The sequence below is a fragment of the Chiloscyllium plagiosum genome, unplaced genomic scaffold, assembly GCF_004010195.1.
Source record: "Chiloscyllium plagiosum isolate BGI_BamShark_2017 unplaced genomic scaffold, ASM401019v2 scaf_9467, whole genome shotgun sequence".
In the NCBI taxonomy this organism is placed as follows: Eukaryota; Metazoa; Chordata; class Chondrichthyes; order Orectolobiformes; family Hemiscylliidae; genus Chiloscyllium; species Chiloscyllium plagiosum.
The window spans coordinates 1-24388 of record NW_025214072.1 but is presented as its reverse complement, the minus strand read 5'-3'; the positions used below and the strand labels follow the sequence as shown (position 1 = coordinate 24388).

Sequence of the window (24388 nt, the reverse complement as noted above, 5' to 3'; positions counted from 1 at the left end):
AGGAGCAGGAGAGTCGATGTTTCGGGCATAAGCCCTTCATCAGCCCTTCATTCCTGATGAAGGGCTTATGTCCGAAACCTCAACTCTCCTACTCCTTGGATGCTGCCTGACCTTCTGTGCTTTTCCAGTGCCACACTTTTGATCAAAGATTATATCAATCCCAAGTCTCAGAAAACCTAATTTAAATACATTATATCAATTACCTAACAGTTTCTATAAACCAAAGTTTTGTAAATATAAAAATAACACCAATTCAGCCATTTTATTTCCTCTATTAAATCTGCCTAGTCAGTACTGGCAGTATTCATATAGTTAGTACTTTTACAGCTAGGACTTGCTCAAACTTCACAACTACCATCCAAAGACTTGTCAGAAAGCATAAAGTCGTACCATACCGATCAACCAGATTTGTCTTATTTATATCCACTTTGTACTAAAACTATTTCCCTTCCACTGCCACAAAAGCAATTGCCATTGTCTCCTTCAAGAGCAAATCCATATCCTTAACACCTAAACATCCAACTTTTCGAAGTCTTCTGGTCAGGTTCACTGCCCCTGTACTCTAGAGGTGTGAATGTAATCCAATACTATGGTTTATTTCTCACAAAGTTCTGCGCTCTCATCAACTCGATCTTTTCCAAGCATTACAACTCAAAACCCCAGCAAACAGATTTCAAATTTCTTGAACAAAAAAAGAAATTGCTGGAGAAACTCAGCAAGTCAGGCAGCATCTATGGAGAGAAAACAGAGTTAACATTTCAAGTCCAGTGACCCTTCTTCAGAAGTGATAGTAGCTAGGCAAAGGTAGCATTTGTGCTCTTGCTCTCACTTTCAAATATGCTTCTATCCTTGTCTTGCCTCACCTTAGTGATATTCTCTTGCCATACGAATTAAATATGCACTCTTAATCCTCTCACTCTAAGCTTCTCACGCCTGCTCATTCACTGTGTTCCACCGTTTGTGTTCACTTATTCTGCTATTATCTATCTGCTGAATTTTATTTGAATTCCTTCTGGGTTATCGACCTTTATCCTGCTTTTAAAACAGCTGCAAACATCAATTAAACCTTTGCCTCTCCTCTCACCTATCTTGCCTCCTGCTTAAAATCTAATTATTTTCTCCTTTGCGTATTTTGAGGTATGAGATGGCTTCCTGCACAAGGAACAATATAGAAATTAAACATGACATAAATTGTCCTTCACTTCCTTAGAAATAAATTATTTATATTGGATTATTGTAATTTTCAAAAGTTACTTACGTTTCAGAACACTTATTAGTTCATCTCAATTCTTACAATCAGCAAAAAAGCTACAACTCTTCAACTGTCACATTTAATTATTTCTTACATTATTTCAGGGCTATTGCTTCCACTACTGTGTAGAGATCCATATCTAGCACTCTATATGAACAGTTACTTCTTGATTTAACTTATTTTGAGGTTGAAATGCCTTACTCGACAAGTTTAAACAAAATGAAAAAAAATTTTTTAAGCTATCTTATAAGTATTTGTACAATTACCCTTTTCCAACAATGACTTTTAATGTCTCACATAAACACACTTGTACGCAACTTACAAGGCAATGAACAACACAAATATTCTTCTGATCTTGTTTCAGCCATAAGTGCATATTCCTGCAAATATTGTACAGGTTTTGTAGACTCGGGGCACGACGTGCAGGCCAGCCACATTCAGAAACCTACATTTATTAAAAACAGAGCAAATGTTTTTATGAAATATTCATGAATTTTAATAAAATCTAAATTACAGCTTCATGACTAAATATAAATATGTAAATTGAATCCTAAATATTTTTATCAGCTTAATTTAATGAAGCTAATTTTATTTAATCATCAAGTTAAAGCATATTTACACAAAAAGATGTACATTTAAGTTTGAACCAGTGGAGTCTTTTTCTTTGGAGAGGCACTTATGTGCCTTTATAGTTAGAATGTTTGAGAATCCCAATCTAACTTCAGCATCATGATCACAAACTCCAGCTGACACTTCAGCGGAGTGGTGAGGAAGTGCTGCACTATCAGAAATGCTGCTTTTCAGATAAGACATGAAACTGAAACCTCCATCTTTCCTTTCAGATGGATATCCCACAGCATGATTTATTTCTCAAAGCTTTCTTAGTAAACCTTTTGACGCAATTCTAATTGGGTTAATTTCTTTTGTCTACTTCATCTTTTTGATTTTCAAGCATCTTTGGGAGAACTTCGAAGTCACCTACAGAGAATACACTTGCTTGAGGTTTCCACCATTTCCTTGTTTTCCATTATTAATTCCTCAGATTCATTCTCTAGAGAATAAACACCCACTTTGATTACTCATTTTCTTTTTAAATCATTAAAGAAACTGTTTCTAGACTACTACCAAGTTTTTTTTCACAAACTCTTGCCCATCACTTAAAGTTTGCACTACCTTCTTGAAATTCACAATGTGAAGTGACATGACTTTTAGTAAATTATTGGTTGTCATAGGAACCAATGTTCAAATCTGAGATAGGTTTTGTCTAAATCTAATGTACAATTTGAAATGGTTTACAATAAGTGTAGCACTGTGCATTCCTAGCTGAAATAATAAAGGTAAGCTGGGACTGTGAAAAGAATGTTAAAACAAAATGACCTGCTGCGCTTTTCCAGTAACACATTTTCAGCTCTGATCTCCAGCATCTGCAGTCCTCACTTTCTCCCCAACTTAAAGGAAAGACTTAGTACTCTGATTTCCTCTTCCTTGATGCTTTTTCCACCATTTCTTGCCGCTTTTTTAGAATTCTGAACAACTTTCTGACCTACCCTAAAACTCTACAGAGTATACACCCTTTTCTTCAATTTGACACTATTGTTAACTTTTTTAATTCGCTACAGATTGTGCATTCTCTGCCGAGAACTTTGCTTAACATTATGAAATATCTCAAAAGGCTGTCACTGTGTTTGCACTAACCAACATTTAACCTATTTTCCCAGTTTCCCTTATCCAGCTCCATCTTCACATCCTTGCCTTTATTAAAAGTATAAAACGCTAGTTTTAGACATATTCTTGCCCAAACTACCAAGTGAAATTTAATGGTATAACATTTCATTCAAAATCTAAAATAATGTTAAAGTATTTTCATTCAATGCAATAAACTAGTATGCTGTTTTGATTTTCCTAACATTTCTCAAGACATGACATGCAGCATGGTGTTAAGGTCTTTACCAGCATGGTCACTTTAAAAAGAGGCACTACTGTAAATGGAGGTTTGAAAACAATTTGGCTGAATAATTCCCACATACAAAGGTGTCCAACTGAATGCTGTCCACTTTAATCAGTGGCCTTTCATTTATAGAAAAAGTTTAACTGAATAGCTACAGTCATACCACACATACAAACACATTGAACTGAGTTACATAACATATAAATGACAGAAACAATCATTAATTACACATCATCATTCAAATCTGTCAAAATAATGAGGTTTTTGTGGAAAAAATTTAAACTGAAGAATACAAAGTTAAACAGTGCATTGAAGTCAGCTAATTTCAATTCACTTTTTAGATTTGTTAAAACATACTCTGTTATGGAATTTGGAGGATCTGTAGGTTCGTTGTGATAGATTGTATACTGCATAATGTCCTGGATGGCGGGAATCCAGAAACAATCTAACATCTTCAATGTTGTTTTTGATTGCAGACTCAACACCTTCAGCTGGAAATGACATAACTGGGGGAAAAATATAATACAGTACAAATTCTAAGCATAGACCTGCATGATATCAAATTACAATTAATTCAAATGACATCAGAACTCCTTAATTAGGTTACTGGCTGTACTCCCCAGTGTTTTATTATTCTCTGTAGAAAAGATCCATGTGAAATTTGTAATTAGAATGCTATGCTGTAATTATTGCTCAACATTTAATGAGCTAATTCAAGCCTGCTTATTGTTGATCAACCTTTAAGTGTGGTTTTCTGTAAATCATGTAATTTATAAATGATTGTGTATTTTCAAGAACATTTCCCACTAATTTCCTTTGGACCTACTAGGTGGTCACATGTTGCATAAGCAACAGAGAAATAAGAATCGTCCGTTCAAGATTTCAAAGTAAACCAGACAAAATATATAACATAGTTGGAAATATTAGAACAGCACATTGCAAAATCAACAAGTATTTTATTTTTTAAACAATTTCCCACATTTTGTCAAAGTGTGATGGACACTGGAACTTTGACAATCAAATTTTGTTTTAAAATATTCTAAACAGGATCAACAATTCTAAACAAAAAAAATATGCTGGAAATTTGAAACAAAAATTGTTGTAGAAACTCAGCCAGCCTGGCAGCTTTTGTAGAGAGAAAGAAGAGTCAACATTTCAGGTCTAGAACTCATTCAAAAGAAGGGTCACTATGCCCGAAACATTGACTGTTTTCTCTCCACTGATGCCAGCAGACCTGCTGAGTTTCTTCAGCAATTCTGCTTTTGTTTCAACAATTCTAAAGTTCACTTCTGCATTTTTAAATTTATAATGTTTAACAAAATGTGAAATGAGATAATACAGTTAGTTGCGCCACAAAATCTAGGAATGAACAAGTGATTCTCAGTTGGCTTCTAGAAGAAAAGTAACGTACTGCTCATTGACCTTTATCAGACAGGCTTATTCATATGCATGCAAACTTTATCCTGAAACAGAAAGATTTTCTTACTTACCGGCTATTCTTGATGTAATATATGAAATGTCCAAATCTCCTTTAGCATAGCTAGTCAAAAAAACATAGAAACAGCAAATAAGAATAGATTGCACAGTAGGGAAGAGTAAGAGATACAGTTCAACTGTTGAAATTGCACACAAGGGTGCAGATCAGCCCATCGTGTCTGTACTGAATCACTGCATCTTCCAGCTAGTCCCATTCCCTGCCCTTTCCCCTCATATCCCGACTACTCGTTCCCTTTCAGGTATATATCCAATTCAGTTTTGACAATTATTAGACAATCTGCAACCACTATCTTTACAGGCAAATAACGTGAAGCTAAATACCCTTGGACAAGAAGCCAAAATAAAAACACGTGATAGCAATAAATACAGGGTATGCTTGCAAATTAATGTTTACCAAATATACATCTAATTTTCATTTGAGTTATGACAGAACCTATTCTATATCTATTTTTGAAAAACCCATTCTCTCTACTATTAGACAAACTACCTTAGCTCATGTGTGCGAACCTCCAGCTCTCCATTCCTGCACTCTTTTAAACATGCACCACAGAGTTTAGATTCTCCTTTCTTCTTCTTACTCCTAAAATGTATGACTTTATCCATCTCTGCATTAAATTTAGTTGCCTTGTGTTCTATCCAACTCGCCAGTTTATATCTTCCTGGTGTCTGTTAATATTCGGCTTATTGGTTACGACATTTCTAAGTTTTGTGCCACTCTTAAACTTTGCTTCCAATACAAAATTTCGAGGTCATACGTGTCAAACGTAATTCTGGTCCTCAGACTGACCCTAAATAGGAGTTCTCTCTGCAGTATTCCATAAGTGTTTGCACACAACATTCCAAGTGCCATCTGGCAGAAATATGTCCTTTCAGGGCAGGCCCTCTGTCACAGATAATAATGAAACTGAGCCACCACCACTCCACTTCACCAAGACTGTGGATACTGGAACAAGGGGCAATTTTAGAGACAGAGATCAACAGACTTTTTTTATCGATAAGGGTATCACAAGTGAAGAACAAAGGTAAGAGATAGCTTTGAGGAGCAGATGCGCCATCATCTAATATTTAAACCAGCTTGCAATTTTTCAGCAGTTCATTCAATAAAATATATCAGTTGTCACTAGTAATAAGTGACAAAATAACTTTAAAGGAACAGGTTATAAAGTATTATTTTTTAACACATATCCTTTGAGTGGGGGGGGGGTGGGAGCAGTATATGATGTATTTATTTGATGACAATGAACTCCAAAATGTTGAACGGGAGATATTTTTGTATCTATGAATGTCCTATATTTCCACATTGCTTCTGCATACTGAAAAATGATGTTTGAAATAGCTGTTATGATGTTAAGAAGCTCAAGTGTGAAGACTGCCACCCAGGCAACTGCTCATGAGCCTTCATAATGACAAATAAAAGGGAGTGGTTCAAAGGACACCAGTCGATCAGTTGATGTGGCTCTGCCAGTGGGAAGTGGGTTGGGGAGATTAGGTATCATTCAAAATCATGAGCAATCCATGTCGTCCCGTAACCAGTATTTGGTTTGCTATTGGCATTCAATTGTATCGGGCACAACAGACCTCCACAGAATAAGAGCATCATGACTGCTGCCAAGATATTGAGCTGCATATTTCACTATCAATTGATACACAACAGCTGAAGTGAATGAGTGAAATCCCCGTTAGTTCCATTACACAGCATATATGACATGTGAGAGACAGTGAGGTCTGCAGATGCTGGAGATCAGAGTTGAGAGTATGGTGCTGGAAACGCACAGCAGGTCAGGCAGCATCCGAGGAACAGGAAAATCGACGTTTCAGGCCAGACCCTTCATCAGGAATGATGATTGAAGTCTCATTCCTAATGAAGGGCTCCGGCCCAAAACGTCGATTTTCCTGCTCCTCAGATGCTGCCTGACCTGTGCTTTTCCAGCACCGCACTCTCATATATGACATGTGGCACCCAAAAAACAATCTGTGTGCAGTTAATGGCATCCTACATCATGATAGAAGTTGCAAGTTGAGCAAAACTGAGGGTTCATTTCACCTACCAGCTTCTGTCAAGACAGTATAAAATTATGTTAGATCTCTTTGAAAAGAGAACCTCATTGATCTCCTGTCTCGAAAGGGAATGAGAAACTATAAGATGTTGCAAACTCATCAGCTCCAATCTACAATCACAGCTTGGTAACCATTCATTTTTACTTTTATCCTCCAAAAAAAGTCACGAAAAGGCACTGTATTTGATATTGTTGCTCAGTATAAAACAGAAACGCTGAATCCAACACATTGGATTCAAAGCTTACCAGAATGTGCAAAATCATGCTTAAAAAGTCAACAAAGATAAAACAGATCTTGAACAAAACCAGTCAAAAATGCAAGATAATTAGTTCTGAAAGGCTAATTACACGTGAAGGCACAGCATACATAAAAGGTGAACAACACAAAGCTTCTCAACCCTACAGGGTTCTATTTTTAACACTGCATTTTATGTATTTAAAACAGGCAACATTAACTGCAAATGCAAGCCATAACAGCGTCAGATACATAGAACTAAACTCAATTTTAAATTTTACAGACCCTGGCACAGTTCATAAAAATTATACTTAATTGCTACAATATATACAGAAAATGGCACAGTAACACAATTAGACTCTCTAGTAACTAGATTAAAGAAGCAGACGTCTTGGTAATGCATTGATATGTTTTTTTTAAATCATGAACTTTAAATCTTCTAAATAATGTGGCTGTAAAATGTCAAAAACTTTATGCAACTTGTAAACTATTCCTAGTCTTCAATATTATTTTACAATGAAGATCAGAATATTTGACTCTCGCAACAGCAAAGACTGTCAAAACTGACTAGTGCAATCAGCCTGATTTCATATCAAAACTGTTCTGTTTGAATTACTTATCAGAGCTGCCTGATACTGATGATGGACGCTCAAAATTACAATTGCACAATTCATCAATCCAAAATTCTCTACAACAGTGCAAAATAATTCAAAACTACAAAACGGAGAATAAGCAAAAACGTGGGATCTTTCTCATAAATCTACATCTGTATATGCCCAATCAAGGCAACTTAAACTGTTGACTAAGAACTTTTTAAAGAGATCAGCGACTCATAAACACAATAAAGAATTCAAGGTCAGTTACAATTTGCAAATTGGTGAAACCAGCCTATTTCTTGCTTCTGTCACTTATCTCTAATATACAAATCTAAGTGAAGAGAGTTTAAATTGTAGGCATTCACAACATGACACATGCAAACATCTCTTGAGATTTCAATTTCAGGCAGAACAGTTCATTAACACCAAAAAGAGTGCAAAATCCAGTTATTACAAATCATAGCTTAGCAGCACACAGAGGAACTAAAATATTTACCTGGGATTGCTACCAGAGGCACAGAGATGTTAAGGAAGAAAAAAATTGAGTGAATTCTCAAAACACCAACAGTAATAAGCAGCAACATTCGCAATGAGAAACAAAAAGTGCATGATATTCACCAATAAACTAAATAAAAATAACTAAATGTAAAACAAAATACAATCCAAGCAAAAGGAAAAGAAATGCAAATATCAACTTAATTGTCCTGCCAACTGGAACAATGCATTTAGTATGGACAATATAAATTATGTTATTTTGATTGACACCTCCAATTTTAGAGATGGCAAACATGGCTCTCGAATGGACTGTCATCAAATGAGGAAAGCAAATAGAAACCAAGTATTCTTTTCAGATTTTTTTTATCATGTGTGTTGACTTATCAGCAGAACACTAGCCTTAACTATGAACAACAATAATAATTAATATATTAATGGGTGGGAATAAAAAAGGTCAAGCAGAAAGAAAATATTGAGGAGGTGGAAAAAAGAAAGTTCTAACTTATTCTCACAGTTCTGTCTTCACATGCCTCCACCCACATACTTTAGCAAAGTAGCTGTAAACATTTCTGCTTTCATAGTTTGAAATTGGGCAAGATGGTGCAGCATGAATTGACTTGATTACACTTGTTTCAAAAGGCTAAATTCAAACTACATTTTACTCTGAATTTTATCAAAAATATAGCAATTATTTAAATGCTAGTGAGATACAAATAAATCAAACATAAAATCATTTTCTCTGCTCTATCACTTAATTTGCTTAAAAAAAAAGATATGATGCCAAGGCTTTTCATCTTACACTCATAGCAAGAAAACCAACTTTACAAACAAACGAACTATGAGCAGATGTCAGCCATTTGGCCCCTTGCACTGCTCCATCACTGAATAAGGTCATGGCTAATCTGTCTGCATTTCAAACTGTACATTTCTATCTACCTCTGATATATTTTCATTCCATCGGCTAACAAAATCTACCTCTCTCCACTTTAAAAACATGCAATGACCCTAATTCCACCATCCTGTGGGGCAGAGAATTTCAAAGTTGCTTGACTTTCTGGAATAAAAAAAATCTCATCTCTGTTCTAAAGTGGCAACCTCTAAAGTAAAATTTGTGCCAATTTTTACTGGACTCACCCTCAAGGGGAAACATCATTGCCACATCCACATGTCAAAACTATTCAGGATCTTATATAATTTAGTCAAGTCACCCCTCACTTCTAAATGCCAGTAAAAACAAACTAAGTCTGTCCAGGTCTTTCCTCACAAGACAACCTGGTCATTCCAGTTATCAATTTAGCAAACCTCCTGGGAACCACATCTAACAAATATATATCTTTTCTTAAATAAGCAAACCAAAACTCTCCACAGTATTCAAGATGTGGTCTCATTAATGTGCTGTATAACTGAAGCATAACATGCTTACTTTTACTTTCAAATTCTTTCATTATAAAGGATAGAACTCGACTAGTCTTATTAGTCACATCCTATAACTACTTCCTAACTTTTCTCAAGCCCTTTACAACACTAAATTCCAAAAAGAAATAATACATGCAGCATGAGGACAGAATGCGGACTGATTGAGCTACGGTTGAGCATGGAAATGTGGCAGGAACAGTCCATTGTCAATTGCATTACCTGATTACCTTCAAACCAGACAAGTTGACGGAGTTGGCAAGGCTTTGCCAGGGATAGCAGTAGGGTTTGGGTAATTTTTTATTTTCCTCATTGAAAAAGGCACAATGTGTAGACATATTTCTTTTTTCTACCAAGAACCGAGCACTGTATGAGAACATCTGCAGCTTCTGGCACATAAAAATGCTCCCAGGCAGACTGAATTTCAAATTGGTTTCTGGTGCAATTCGTAGTACAGTCAGGATTATTCGGCAAATGATGCCCAAGAACAGAAACAAATCAAAATGATTGACACTAAGTTCTGAGTTTCACAAGCAAAGGCAACCGATACACTGCCTTCTGTGGACAATCAAAGGGATGCGGTGTGTCTGACATTGTTGGGAGGCATGACTTACATCACACCAACACTGAAAGTCATACCACCTCATTATTCACTTGTGTGACTGGCAGAATATCATTTTGGCTTGAAGCAGGATCCTGTTAACTGAGAATATAACTAGTGTGTTAACTGCAAAATGTCAGCATGAAACAGCTAGCATCACCTGTTCCTTGATCCACACCCATGGCAACTTTCAATCAGAGTTGACTTGCCTATTTGAATTTAACAGTTAGCCAAGACTGAGAGGCAGCAGTTCCTGCCAGATCTCCATGCCAATGATAGTCCAGCCAATCGTAACCCTCTTCTCATAATGAGTAAATTAATGTTTCCTTTCTAAAGTTGTTTCTCTTGAATTTCAGTCTGAATAAAATCAAGACAAAAAGCATTAACTTCATGTCTCTTTTCAACAATTTTTATATTCTGTACTACCAAGCAATTACTTGTCATTTTTATTTGAGTCCTTAAAACATGATCCAAAAGAACAATCAAAACCCATCAATGAGCAGATATTACACAACATGATCAGTCCTGAGTTATGCAGGACCAGTTGTGCAACCAAAGTTTGAAAAAAGAACCTCCGATGCCCTCCATGTGCATCTGACCCATTCTAATATGTATTACTGTATTATCCATCTGCCCTTCTACAAATCAAGTACTACATCAACTAAAGTACAATGCTTCTTGAAAAAAAAATCTTCGTTCTACAAGATATATTTATAGATATTTACATTGGGTCTGTTAGATGCTATGAGTTTGCCTATTTAATCTTGTAGTCTGTTGATAACAATTGGCTTTTTTGAAAGGGTACTAATATATCTGTAGCCATTGAGTGAAATCTCTACAGGTGATTAATGATAAAGATTTCACAATGACAATGCAACAGAATCTATAATGCAAAAGAAAGATAGCTGAAATTAGAATAATCTGTGAATAAAATTCATTCAATAAATAAATTTAACCCATGAAAAGATAGGCAAAACTCAATTCGACAGTTGGTATCTAGAGTAACAGATTAGCAAGAAGTAACATTCATTCTGCAGTAACTTACCAAAGTTGCCAATAACTAAGAACACATTCTTACAATAGGAAAGGGAAATGTGAAAAACATTTAGTAGAACATTACTGGGATAGTCTATTTAATTGTTCTAAGAATTTCACTATCATTTTAATCCCTGGGAATTTACCAACAGAGCATTTGCGTCCATCAGTAGTGACTCTGTGGAACATCAGCAGCAAAAAGTAGTTACTCTATGGAATAGCTGCAGTGAATTGTAGTGACTCCATGCAACTGTCACAGTAAAATGTGGTGACTCTCTGGAATAGTCACATTGAAATGTAGTGACCCGACAGAACAGTTGTAGAGAAATAGCAATTCCATGGAACAGTTGCGTTGAATGCAGTTAATCTGTGGAAACAGCCACAATGAAATGGGGTGACTTTGTGGAACAGCTGCAGTAAAATGCAGTGATTCTGTGAAATGGTCAAAATGAAATGCAGTAATTCAGTGGAATAGCTGCAGTAAAATGTTGTAACTCTGCGGAACAGTCGCAGTGAAAAGCAGTGAATGTCTGACAGTCATAGTGAAATGTAGCGACTCTATGATCCTAGGGAATATGTAGTAAGACATCTGCTCAGCAACCGTTTTGACTTACTTGGCAACTGACTGGATCATCTTTGAGGATGTATCTTTGATGTTAGTCAGGAAGCGCTCCGTGCCTCCTTTGAGAATATCAAGCAACCCTCCATGATGCGATACATCATTTTCAACACCTAAGGAATAAGGTGAACAGATAATCCATTAGGTACCAATAACTCTTCAATTGCCAAGTGCACTTTTGCTCATTGCCTACAAACTGCCTTCTACTTAGCACATATTCTTGATATAATGAAGCTTTTTTTGGAGTGTTTCCAAATATTTGTCAACTTGTATAATCAACTAACCCAATAACTGGGAGAAAGTGAGGATGCCTCATGATGGAGATCAGAGTCACAAAGTGTGGTGCTGGAAAAGCACAGCCAGTCAGGCAGCATCTGAAGAGCAGGAGAGTCAACATTTCGAGCATAAACTCTTCACATTCCTGTTGAAGAGCTAATGCTCAAAACATCAACTCTCCTGTTCCTCAGATGCTGCCTGACCAGCTGTGCTTTTCCAGCGCCACACTTTTTAATCCAACAACTGTACTGGAAGACTAACATTTCCAATTGTAACTCAATCTATTTCACAAGTTAAAAATCTCTGAAATAAACTGTATTTTTATATCGGCATGGGCCAAGCAATCCAAGTTTTATACAAAAGAATTGGCCAAAACAGCTCTAAGTCCCTTGGCCTTTAATGAAATTATGCTATACATCCCATCAGGAAAATCACAAAGACCACTTGTTTGACTTGCATTCTACAAGCCAATTGAAAGAGTGGTTAACAAGTGCACAGCCTATGCACTATACCAGATGTTGTCAATGTAACACTTCCAAAACAACAACTATAAATTTTCAGAAATATCTAAATAGGCTCTTATTGATTTGAATGAAATTAGAGATGTTTAATGTCGAGCCTTCCTCTCATAACAATGATCACAGTGGCACAAAATGGAGCATCTCTTTCCAGGCAGACATAGACTGATATCGTACTGAATTGATGACAACCAGAAAACACATATTTTTTGCCTAGTGCATTCTACCAAATTACAAACCAATATACTTTTTTAGTTCTGTTTATTTAGCTCACCATTCTTGATGCAGCATAATAAAATTAAAAGACAAGATGCTGGGATAAGAGAGGGATCCTAGATATGAGAAATTATAGCACAATGTGCCCGTTCAGCATACAAGCCCACTTAATTACTTATTTCATTAATATGTTTCAAGATGTATTAATAAGTGTTAATTAATAATCAAATAATGGATTTACAGATTAAATATGACTGAAGTAATTGAAGAAAGAAGTAAGGACTCACATTTGTGAAGTGACTTTACAACCCACTGTGTTCCCAAACCACTTATACTGATTCAGCATTTTTCAAGTCTTGCCACTGTTGTACTATAAACGTCAGAGTGATAGAGACTGGCTTTTTTTTTAAAAGTCATTTTTACGTTGCTTTAGATTGATCTAACAGATATTCGGTTGGGAAAAGCAAAAGGTTTTCACTTTACTTCAAGTACATAGAGCACTTTTATGATCACGCATGGTAAGAAGCCTAAACGCAAATTAATGTCATTGATTAAACAATCAATCAGACAGACTGTTGAAACAGTCAATCTCTGTTTGGAATGAAGAGTTTCTTTTGATGCTGGAGTCGAATGGCCTTTACTCATTTATTTTTACTCAGTATTAAAATCAAATGTTCATGAAGCACTTAATCTTTACTGCATAATTATCCAATTTCTTCAAAATTCAATTATGAACCCGAATGAAGACTGTTCTTTTTAAAATTTGCTCAAAAAACAGCTAAAATCTCAACGGAGGTCAGCTTAATATAGTAATGTAAAGCAATACGCAATTGTCCAGTTTTTGCCACTGCATTACGCTAAGAAGCATGACAGAAAGAGAAGGGAATATAACTGGACTTCTTTGAAAAGCCCAGTATAAATAACATGCATTGTGATCTTAGTTTTAGGATGATTTAACAGCGCTATATTCTCTAACACGCTAATCAGTCCATTGAGTGGAGCCTGTCATTGTAATTCTAATTTCAAATGGGAAACAAACCAGAACTTGTCCGGTTTGTTAATTTGCCTATTAATCAGCAACATGAAGCACAATAAACATGAAAGATCAAATCAAAATGAGAATATAACATCAGCAATAATTTTGCTGGTGACCCGATTTCAACATGCCCTTCCTGACTTGTAGAACCAAGAAGCAATCGTAAGCCTAAATGAATCAGACACCAGGATTTTAATGACCAAACCCAGTTTAGTTGCAAGAAGATTAGAGTTGGCATCAATTTGAAACAAATTGTACAGCTTTAACCAGAATTTATGTGATGCTGCACTAGATATATTTCTATGGCACAATGGAGAGTTTATTCATGATTCCTTTATGCCTCCTTTGTTAATAACTAGGTCACATACCTGCATTGTGCATGTTGTTCAGATGTCCTGCTGGTTTGTTCCACTGTGGCGCTGAACTTGCCATCGTACTGTTGGCCACCCCTCCATTCTGCTCCAGGAGCTGTAAGGATTGATAACCATCACAAGTGATCCTTCTCAGATAAGAATGCAGCAGACTCATGAAAGAATAATCCATACACCAGCACAACAAAGAAAACAGAAATTCCTAGCAACCAGTTGCAAATTATTCTGCTATCGAGTCACAGAACCAAAACGATTCTCATCAGAACAAACAGGGCATTGCTGTTAGTTCTATCTCAATACTCAGCTGCCTACACTTACAAGCAGATCCAGCAAGATATCCAATTTGGCTTTAGGCCCAGCATGATCAGTATATTCAGCTGACTACACCATGCCTGCTTGACATCTAAGGTGATTAGTTTTAAGATGAGCATATTACCTTCAGAATCATATCAGAAATGGTAAAACAGACAGTTTAAAAAAAAAACAAGCACTTGCACTTCTATAAAATTCAACACAGTTTTTTACCTAACATATTTACCAACTAAATAATTTCTATGTTTGGGCAAATAACAATAAAACGACAAACTTTAATAATTTTATACTGATCCCTTTAACTAGTCATATCTGCAAATAGCTACAATTTCTTACTGTACAACAATTCACAATAAAACCCAATGTGCATGAATTACATACGTTTTGACCAACAAATGTGAATTGTCCCATTTAAAGTGGGACAGAAAATGCATCAGTCTGTGAAGTGGGATTGATTTCATGTAAGTGGAGCATTGGTACAATTCAGTACTCTGAGACACAGAAATGGATTCCTTTCAAGGTTTTCTTTGGGATTAATAAATTAATGATTGCACAAAGCTGTGATTCAGTGCATTTATTCCAAAGGTCCAAAGGGTGTTTTTACCTCCCAGCAAGTACATTCAGGCATTCAAAACAATTCCAGCACATTAGCATTCTGGAAATGAAGCTATAAGGTCAGCTTGTTTTGTACCTGACCCAACTAGTAAAGATTTAAAACAGCACATTTTCTACATGAGAGGGATACCAAGGTACATCATCAATATTCATCCTACTTCTTTACTTGGTGATAGAGACAAGCCTATACTTTCAATATAAAATTGATTTGTTTTTCCTCAGCAGTTGAGTGGGAGAGAAAAAAAGTAAATCAGTGAGTACGTGAGAGATACTTACACTCTGCAACAACTGCCAATCAATGTGCAAGCACTGTCTAAGTTTAAATTAAGAGCCAAGAAAATGAATACCATAAAACTTCTGGTTGTTGTGATATTCCAAATTACGTAATCATTGCCAGCTCTCATTCGATATTGTGCATGCATATCTAGAATTGAACGTCAATAGCCAGCTAAATTGATACACAGTCAACAGCAAAAATAATCCAACTAACAGAAAAAATAACTGAAGTACTTGAAAACAGTGAACACATCAAAACCAGAAGTCAACATTGATGATCGTAAAACAATTTACAATAACCTTTGCAAAACTATACATATGATTAACTACATGTTAAGAATTTTCAACCATTATTTTGGGCATGACAAAGAATATAAACTGCTGTTTAAACATGACAAGAAAGAACAACACCTTATATCACTGCAACAGGGTGAACCCGATGCTTTTGCAGCGACTATTCAGTCACACAATGATTAGAGGGGCACATTAACAGCTAGACCCCTCCCCATTCAGATGATTCAATAATTTAGATAGAGAAGCAGAATAAAAAATTAACAGACTGTAAATACAACGCATCCTTCACAATTCAGATACACCACATGTAAATATACTGAATGTAGAATAATGGAATAGTCCATTAATTTAAAAAAGGTAAAAGCCTGTCACAAATGGTATGTGGATAATCATATCTTTCCCATCTTTCTTTTGGTTACTAATGGGAATTGAGCAGGGCTAGCATCTATCGCCCTATCCCCGCGGCCCTTGAAAGAGTGGTGGTGCGCTGTCCTCTTGAACTGCTGCAGTCCATGTGCTGTAGGTAGACCCACAATGCCTTTCCAGGATTTTGACTCAGTGACAGTGAAGGATTGGCATTATATTTAGAAGTCAGGACAGTGAGTAGCTTGGAGGGAAGCTTGCAGATGGTGGTGTTCAGAGTTTCCTCTAATTTTCTTAACATGTCAACATCAATCACCAAGTGCAGAACATCACTCAGGCTGCAACTGCACAGCTTTGTGGAAACTATGGCGACATTGGTTTTCTAGATGATCATGGTCATACGTTGGTGCTATGCAAGGAGCCTTGGTGTAGTTTCAGTACCGCATTTTGTAGATGGTGTACACTGTTGCTGCAAAGCATCAGTGGTGTAGAGACAGAATATTTGTGGATATGATGCCTATCAAGTGGACTGCTTTGTCCTGGATGGTGTCAAGCTTCAAGTTGGATATGCATTCATTAGGCAAGTGGTGAGTATTCCATCACACTCATGCCTTGTGCTTTGTTAACGGCTGCCGGCTCTGGGGAGTCATAAATTATTCAATGCAGAAATCCTAGCCTCTGGCCTGCTCTTTTAGCCACAGTACTTATTGTGACTATGTCAGCTGAGTTTCTAGTCAATGCCCAGGATGTTGAAGGTGGGGAATTCACCAATGATATTGCCATTGAAAGTCAAGGGATGATGGTTAGATTCTCTTTCATTAAAAATGGTCATTGCTTGGCACTTATGCAGCGTAAACTTTACTCACCACTTGATATTGTTTTGTTACATTTGGACTTGGACTGCTTCAGAATCAGATGAGTCATGAATACTGCTGAACATTATGCAATCAGCAGCAGGCATCCCTACTTCTGACTTTATGTTGGAGGGAAGGTCTTTGAAGAAGCTGAAGATGGTTGGGCCTAGAACCCTGTCCTGCATATCTTCTGCAGAGACATTCTGGAGCCAAGATGACCAAACTCTGACAACAACCACCAAGTCCCTTTGAGCCAGGTATGGCTCCAACCAGTGGAGAGTTTGCAACTGACTCCCATTGACTCCAGTTATGCCACAGTTCTCGGATCCTACTCTTGGTCACATCCAGTCTTGATATCAAGGATAGTCAGTCCTACCTCAGCTCAGGAATTCAGCTCTTTTGGATATTTTTGAACCAAGCCTGCAATGAGGTCAGGATCTTAAAGGCCCCAGTGGAACCTAAACTTAAGAAAACATTATTTTTTTCTGCAATTGGCTATTCTACCTTTAAAACCTGAAATGATAAAATAAAAAAAGGGAAACTTCTAGATTTATTTCCTTGTGGAAATCCCTCTTCTTACCTCTATCATCTCCCCATATTCAACTCACACTACTTGTCTTGTACACACCTACTTCAGACAGACAACAGGACAGTCTAGGTAACAAAATTCTCTCCAGACAGAATCAATGCAGCTACACAAATAGGTGGCTCACTGGGTCATAATGGCTCTTCCAGATCAGTTTCACTCCTTAATAGAGTATTAGGCAAGTCAAATCCTAAATTGAAATCTGGCATGATGGATCATATTTTGTTTTTTTTTTAATTTAATGAGGTAATCTTTCACTGAAAGACCAGGGTGCAATGATACAGATTTCGTTTTAACAATAAAACAGAAGTTTTTTAAGCAAAAGAAAAGATAAAATAAACCAAGCTAATTACATATGACAACTTAAAAATTTTAGACACACAATTAAAATATACTTTCCATCTATACCAACAGTAGCCCTTTACAGTAATCAAATACCAGAGAAAATTCAAGTCTTTGTCATCCCTATAAGTTTAATTTAATTGGTGCTTTTCATTCCAGGTCTTGACAGTCCAATAGCCTCTTCCTGGAGTATTTCACACAACTAAGGTTAGAGGTTCTCAACTTTAAACGACCCTTTAGGATTCTGACCAAACTCTTCTGATCTGAAACTTCCAAACTAAAGCTCACACTCAGGCAATCTATTTCCTAACTTTTTAAGGTAACTCTTTTCTCTACAAGAAATTGTTTCAAATGTCTAATTTCCAGTAGGACTTCTGAGAACAGAAACAAAAGCTTTCCAAGCTACAGGAGGTTTCCATAAACAAGCCAAACATCAGTCACTGATTATTCTAAGTGACAGCCGACAAATACTCTTCAAAGTTTCCTCTGTCGACTCGTAAAGTTCTGCCAATACAAATAATTCTCCAATAGCATCCAGAAACACACTCTCATATACCGATTTCAAAAACCTGTGGCTCCAAAAATACCTTCATTCACACAGTTCAAAACCCACATACCATTTATTCAACTCTACTATAGATGTTAAAGTACATATAACTCACACATCATACATCACAAGTAGGAGAAAGTTAGGACTGCAGATGCTGGAGACTCAGAGCAGAAAAGTGTGGCACTAGAAAAACACAGCAAGTTAGTCAGTATCTGAGGAACAGGAGTCAATGTTTCAGGCAGTCCTGATAAAGGGCTAATGCCCAAAACAACTCTTCTGCTTCTCGGATGTTGCCATACATCACAAGTGTCAATTCTTCCAACTCTTACAGCTGACGATATACCAAAACCTGCCCATCAGACCATCTAAACAGCATATGAAATAGTGATTAGATCATCTTACCACTGGCTTGATCTTCAAGGAAGATCTACATTGCATTCAAACACTGAAGATGTGAGCTTATTTTCAGATATCAAAAGCAGAGGAAATCACAGTGACATCTCCTTCATTGCAATCAGATCAAAACATATACATATCAATTGATATTTTCAGTCCTAAAACACCAGACTCAAATGAACATACTCAGCAACCATGTAAGTAATAGAGTGAACAGCTTACTTTAATCATTGCTCTGGTTGCTGATGAGCTGATTATTAACACACATGATCCAGCAAATCAACTTATCAAAGCCTTTGGTCAGTAATATCATATGCCATCCCTGTCACTTTTTAACATAACTATTATGACCTGCAGCACACTCAAAGGTTTCTGTTTTCCTGCATTCAAACATTTTTGTTTTTTAATTAGCAAAAATAAATAAACCAGGGAATTAAGCAATTTAATACAATAGTCCATTTAACTGTTTATATTCAAATTCTCTTTTGAATGTGCCTTTCAATAAATTTTGAGAACCAGGATGAATGTTTACCTCTGTAATTGGGGATTTAAGATTAATATTCCTAGCAGCAGCGATCTCCTGCAGTTGATTTACAACCTCTGTGATAGTCAATCGCTCTTCAGGATTTACCTTCATCATATTACCTACAACAAAAAGGAAGAATATCGAGGTCATCATGCTACCTTCAGTCAATATGAACTAACAAATATGGTTAAAACATTAGACTAGGACTCTAATTTCCTCCACAGATTCCACTTACTAGCTGCAAATTAGGAATCACAGCTTAAATGAAAATAAGTACAATTGTATTTATACAGTCCTTCCCATACTTGGACTGTTTCATAGTGATACACAACAATGAACAATTTTGAGATACAGCCTACTGTGGCGGAGACATACTCTGCATTCAACTTGCATCTGACAAGGTTTTAAAACAGCAGAGAGATAACACCCTATCAATCTGCTTTCTCTGTGTTGGTCAGCCAGGATACTGGAAGAATTCCTTTGCTTTCACATGAGTAGTACATTGAGATCTTTTCCACTGAAATGATCAGAAAATTGAGACTCAGCATCTTTTACAGTTCATTACTCCTGCAACATTGCACACAAACATCAGTGTGGATTGTGTTTTCCAGATCTAAAGTGTACCCTGAATATTTAATAAGCACAAATTAACAGTAATATATCACACCAAAACATGAAAAGTGACCAGAGTTGAAAAATGTCGTGCTGGAAAACCACAGCAGGCCAGGCAGCATCCGAGAAGCAGGAGAATCGACGTTTCGATTGCAGTCCCACCCTGTTTTAAATATACTGCCAATTTTTTATTACTCCATTTCCCTGCTTGGAATAGCCAAAGGTTTACCCACAACTAAGAGAAAAAGGGATAGCATATCTGATCCAAGATCTTAGCATATGGATCAGAAGTAACTCAACTTTTGGGGCCATGAATAGCACTGTGGACAGGGATGTTCGTTAAACAGACTCTTGAAATGCATTTAATTTGGTTTTGCACAAGATTTGCACAAAATGTGCACAGACTTGGAAATAACTTTAGAGCAAAGGTAACAATTAGGATCATAGAATCACCACAGGGCATGAGCAGGCCATTCAGCCCATCAAGTCCACACCAACCCTCTGAACAGCATCTCATCCTATCCTATCCCTCTAACCCTTCATTCTCCATGGTAATTCACCTAACCTACACATCCTGGGGCAACATGGAAAATTCAGCATGGCCAATCCACCTAATCTGGATATCTTTGGACTGTGGGAGGAAACCAGAGCACTCAGAGGAAACCCACGCAGATTGCAGAGTATGTGCAAATTCCACACAATCACCCAAGATGAGAATCGAACTCTGGTGCCTGGACTGTGAGGCAGCAGTGAGCCACTGTGCCTAACCCTGATAGGAAGTAGGAAAGAATGAAGTGGGAAAAAACAGTTCATTCTCTGAATGGCAGAAGGTGAAAAGTGGCAGTCGCAAAGGATCTGTACTGGAGCCTTGGCTTTTCACAGGTATATTCAAGATCTGAACAATGAAATTGAGAGTTGCATACCAGATTTGCAAATTACATCAAGTCAATAGCACAGAGTTATATGGATGGGACCAGAAATTTACAAAGGGCCACAAACAGACTAAATTATGCGAGCAAAAAGTAGTCAAGGAGGTCGAGAGATCATTCATTTCACTGGTGAGCTTCAAGCATCATATTCACACTATCACAAAGACCACCTATTTCCACTCTATAATATCATTCAGCTTTGCTGCTATTTCAGCTCATCTGCTCCTGAAACACCCAATCACACTTACATTTCCTCTAGACTCATGATTCTGCAACAATCCTGCCCAGTTGCCCCATATTCTATTCTCCATAAAATTGAGGTCATCTGAAATTCTGCAGAACAAACCTACACTCTCAGCAAGTTCTGTTCTCCATAATCCCCATGGTTGACTGATCAACACTTGCTCTCGAACAAGCAATGCACTGATTTTAAAATGTTCATGTTTGATTTCTGTCCGTGCTGTCTCCTCCAACCCCACAAAAGCACTCCTCTATTTATGGCTTCTTGCACTTTTCTCTATTCACCTGAATAATTGCTCCACCATTGGCAACTATGGTACACAGTGCTCAGGTTCTTAAGACCATAAGATATAGGAGAAGAATTGGAGTCATTTTGACCATCGAGTCTGCTCCTTCATTTGATCATGGTTGATGTTTCCCAAATCCATTGCCCTGTCTTCTCCCCATATTCCATGATGCCCTTACTAATCAAGAATCTATCTCTGTCTTAGATACAATCAATGACTTGGCTTCCACAGCCTTCTGCGGCAATGATTTCCACAGATTCACCATCCACTGGTTGAAAAAATCCCTCATCTCACTTCTTAAGGGTAGTCTCTTCACTCTGAGGCTGTATCCTCAGGTCCTGTCTCTCCTACTAGCAGAAACAGCTACTCAACATACACTGCATCCAAGCTTCTCAGTATTCTCTAAGTTTCAATGAGATTGAATACAGACCCAGAAGCCCGAAACTGGTTCTCATATGACAAGCCCTTAAACCTCAGATCATTCTTTCAAACCTCTCCTCTAATGCCAGCACATCCTTCCTTAGATACGGAGCCCACCATAATTCAAATGTGTTCTCACCAGAACCTGATACAGACTTAGTACTACATCCCTGCTCTTGTATTCTAGCCGTCTCAAATTCAATGCTAACACGGCATTTACCTTCTTAACTGCCAAATGAACGCGCATGTTAACCGTAAGAGAATCCTGAACCAGGATCTTAAATCCCTTTGTGCTATAAATTTCCAAAACCTTTCCCCATTTAGAAAATAATCTACATCTCGTAAGTGCATAACCTCATATTTTGCCACACTGTATTCCATCTGACAATCCTTTGCCTACCTCATGGCATGTCCATGTTCTTCTGCAACATCCTACCTCAATAATACATATCCACCTATCTTTGTATCATTTTCAAACCTAGTAACAATGCTTTCAGTTTCTGTAATGTAAATAGTAGTGGTCCCAACACAGAATCCTGCGGAACTCCACTAGTCACCAGCTGCCATCTTGAAAAAGACCTCTGTATTCCACACTCTGCAATCTGCCCATCAGCCAATCCTCTATTCATGCCAGTACCTTGCCTCTAACACCATGGGCTTTCAGCTTATTTAGCAGACTCCCATGTGGCACCTCGTCTTCGGAAATTCAAACAGATCACACCAACTGGCTCTCCTTGGTTTAATTTGATAATTACCTTCTCAAAGAATTCAAACAGATTTGTCAAACATGACCTCCCCTTGTCAAAGGTGTCTTGACTCAGCCCTATTTGACCATGCACTGCCAAGTACTCTGCAATCTCATCCTTAATAATGGACTCTAAAATCTTAGCAACCACCAAGGTCGGGTTAACTAGCCTATAATTTCCTGTCTTGTGTCTCCCTCCCTTCTTAAACACCATTGTTAAATTAGCTACTTTCTGGTCCTCTAGGACTCTCCCTGAATCCAGAGATTCCTGAAAGATCACCATCAATGCCTCCATAACTTCCTCAGCTATGTTATTTAGAACCGTGGGGCGTAGTCCATCAAGTGCAGGTGATTAATCATGTTGAGATCTGTCAGCTTCTCCAGCACCTCCTCCTTAGTAATGGTCACTATACTCACCTCTACCCCCTGACTTTTGTGAAGTTCTGGTATGCTACTGGTGTCTTCCACCATAAAGACTGATACAATGTACCTCTTTAGTTCCCCTGCCATTTCTTAGCTCTCCATTACTCCTTCTCCAGCCTCAAGACCAAGACAACCTTTCCGCATCTACCTTGCCATGTCCCCTAAGAATGAATGTTTCAATAAGGTCATTCGTGTATATTCCAATGAACACAGTCTACTCAGCCTCTCCTCAAAAGACAGTACCCTCTACTTGTTATCAGCCCAGTGAACCTTCTTTGGACTGCACCTAATTCCAGTGCTAAGAGACACAAAACTGCTCATTGTATTCCAGGTGTGGTCTGACTCGTGCCTTGAATAGGTTTAGCAAAATCTCCCTAATTCTTGTAGTCCTTTCCATTCACTTGTCTTCCCCATGATCTGCTAAACTTGGATACTAGTTTTTTTTAATTCATAGACAAGAACTCCCAAATCACTTTGTTCTATAGTTAACTATCATCTTTCTCGATTAAAATAATATCCAACTCCACTACCCATCCTCGCAAAGTTCATAACATCACATTTCCCCAAGTTATTTTGCACCTGCCAAGTTTTTGCCTATTCTTTTAACTTGTCCATATCTCACTGCAGATTCTCTGCATCATCCTCACCACTTGTCTTCCAGTATTGTTGGTCATCTGCAAACTTAGCCATAATACATTCAGTTTACTCACCTAATTCATTAATATATAATGTAAATAATTATGGCCCCAGCACCAATCTCTGTGACACTCAACTAGTTACAGGGTGCTATCCTGAAAATGCTCTCTCCTTATACCAACTCTCTGCGCTCTGTTAGTTAGCCAATCTCTAACCATGCTAATATGCCACCTCCAACATTATGGGCTCTTATCTCATTAAGTAGCCTAATGTGTGGTACCCTGTCAAACGCCATCTGAAAATCCAAATATATAAAATCTCCTGCTTGCTAGCCAACAACTGATCACTGGATTTAGGCTGCAGATAAACTGTGAGCTATCAAAATGGTGGAATTAAAGAGCTAAATAGTTATGTTCCGCAGTTGACAAAGTTTTGTTTCCTCTTGAAGCATAAAAATCTTCCTAAAAATTCCTAATCACAATAAAGTATATAACAAGAAAAATATTTCATCTACAAACTTTACAAATCTAAAGAAAGATCTAAAAAAGATGGCAGCATCGTGCCTTAAACAATAAAAAGTAATTTCAAGTTATTTTATTAAAACAACCTTAAGCTGGAATTTGTTATTTAAGTATTATTTAAGCATCATGCCACTTTGGCATGTTGTAACAAAATAGACCAAGTCAGGTTTTTATAACAGTTCTCATTTCACAAACTCAGCAAAAACTAAAAATGAAGAAAAATCTGTTGACATTTCCCTACTCATTCTTTTAAAGCAATGCAAGCTGAGATTAGCCACAAATATGAATCTCTCTCT

At 37.2% G+C, this 24388-nt stretch overlaps 1 protein-coding gene across 1 annotated transcript; it reads right to left on the bottom strand.

The window, feature by feature from the left end:
* Positions 1–1518: 1518 nt before the first annotated feature.
* Positions 1519–23022, bottom strand: LOC122547799 (cyclin-G-associated kinase-like; the record flags this gene model as incomplete). Its single annotated transcript, XM_043686379.1, has 8 exons — positions 22930–23022; positions 19286–19453; positions 14163–14262; positions 11744–11861; positions 8082–8090; positions 4691–4740; positions 3558–3706; positions 1519–1697 (listed from the first exon to the last, which is right to left on the bottom strand). Coding segments are annotated over exons 1-8 (866 nt in total), but the record flags the coding sequence as incomplete, so codon positions are not given.
* Positions 23023–24388: the final 1366 nt, after the last annotated feature.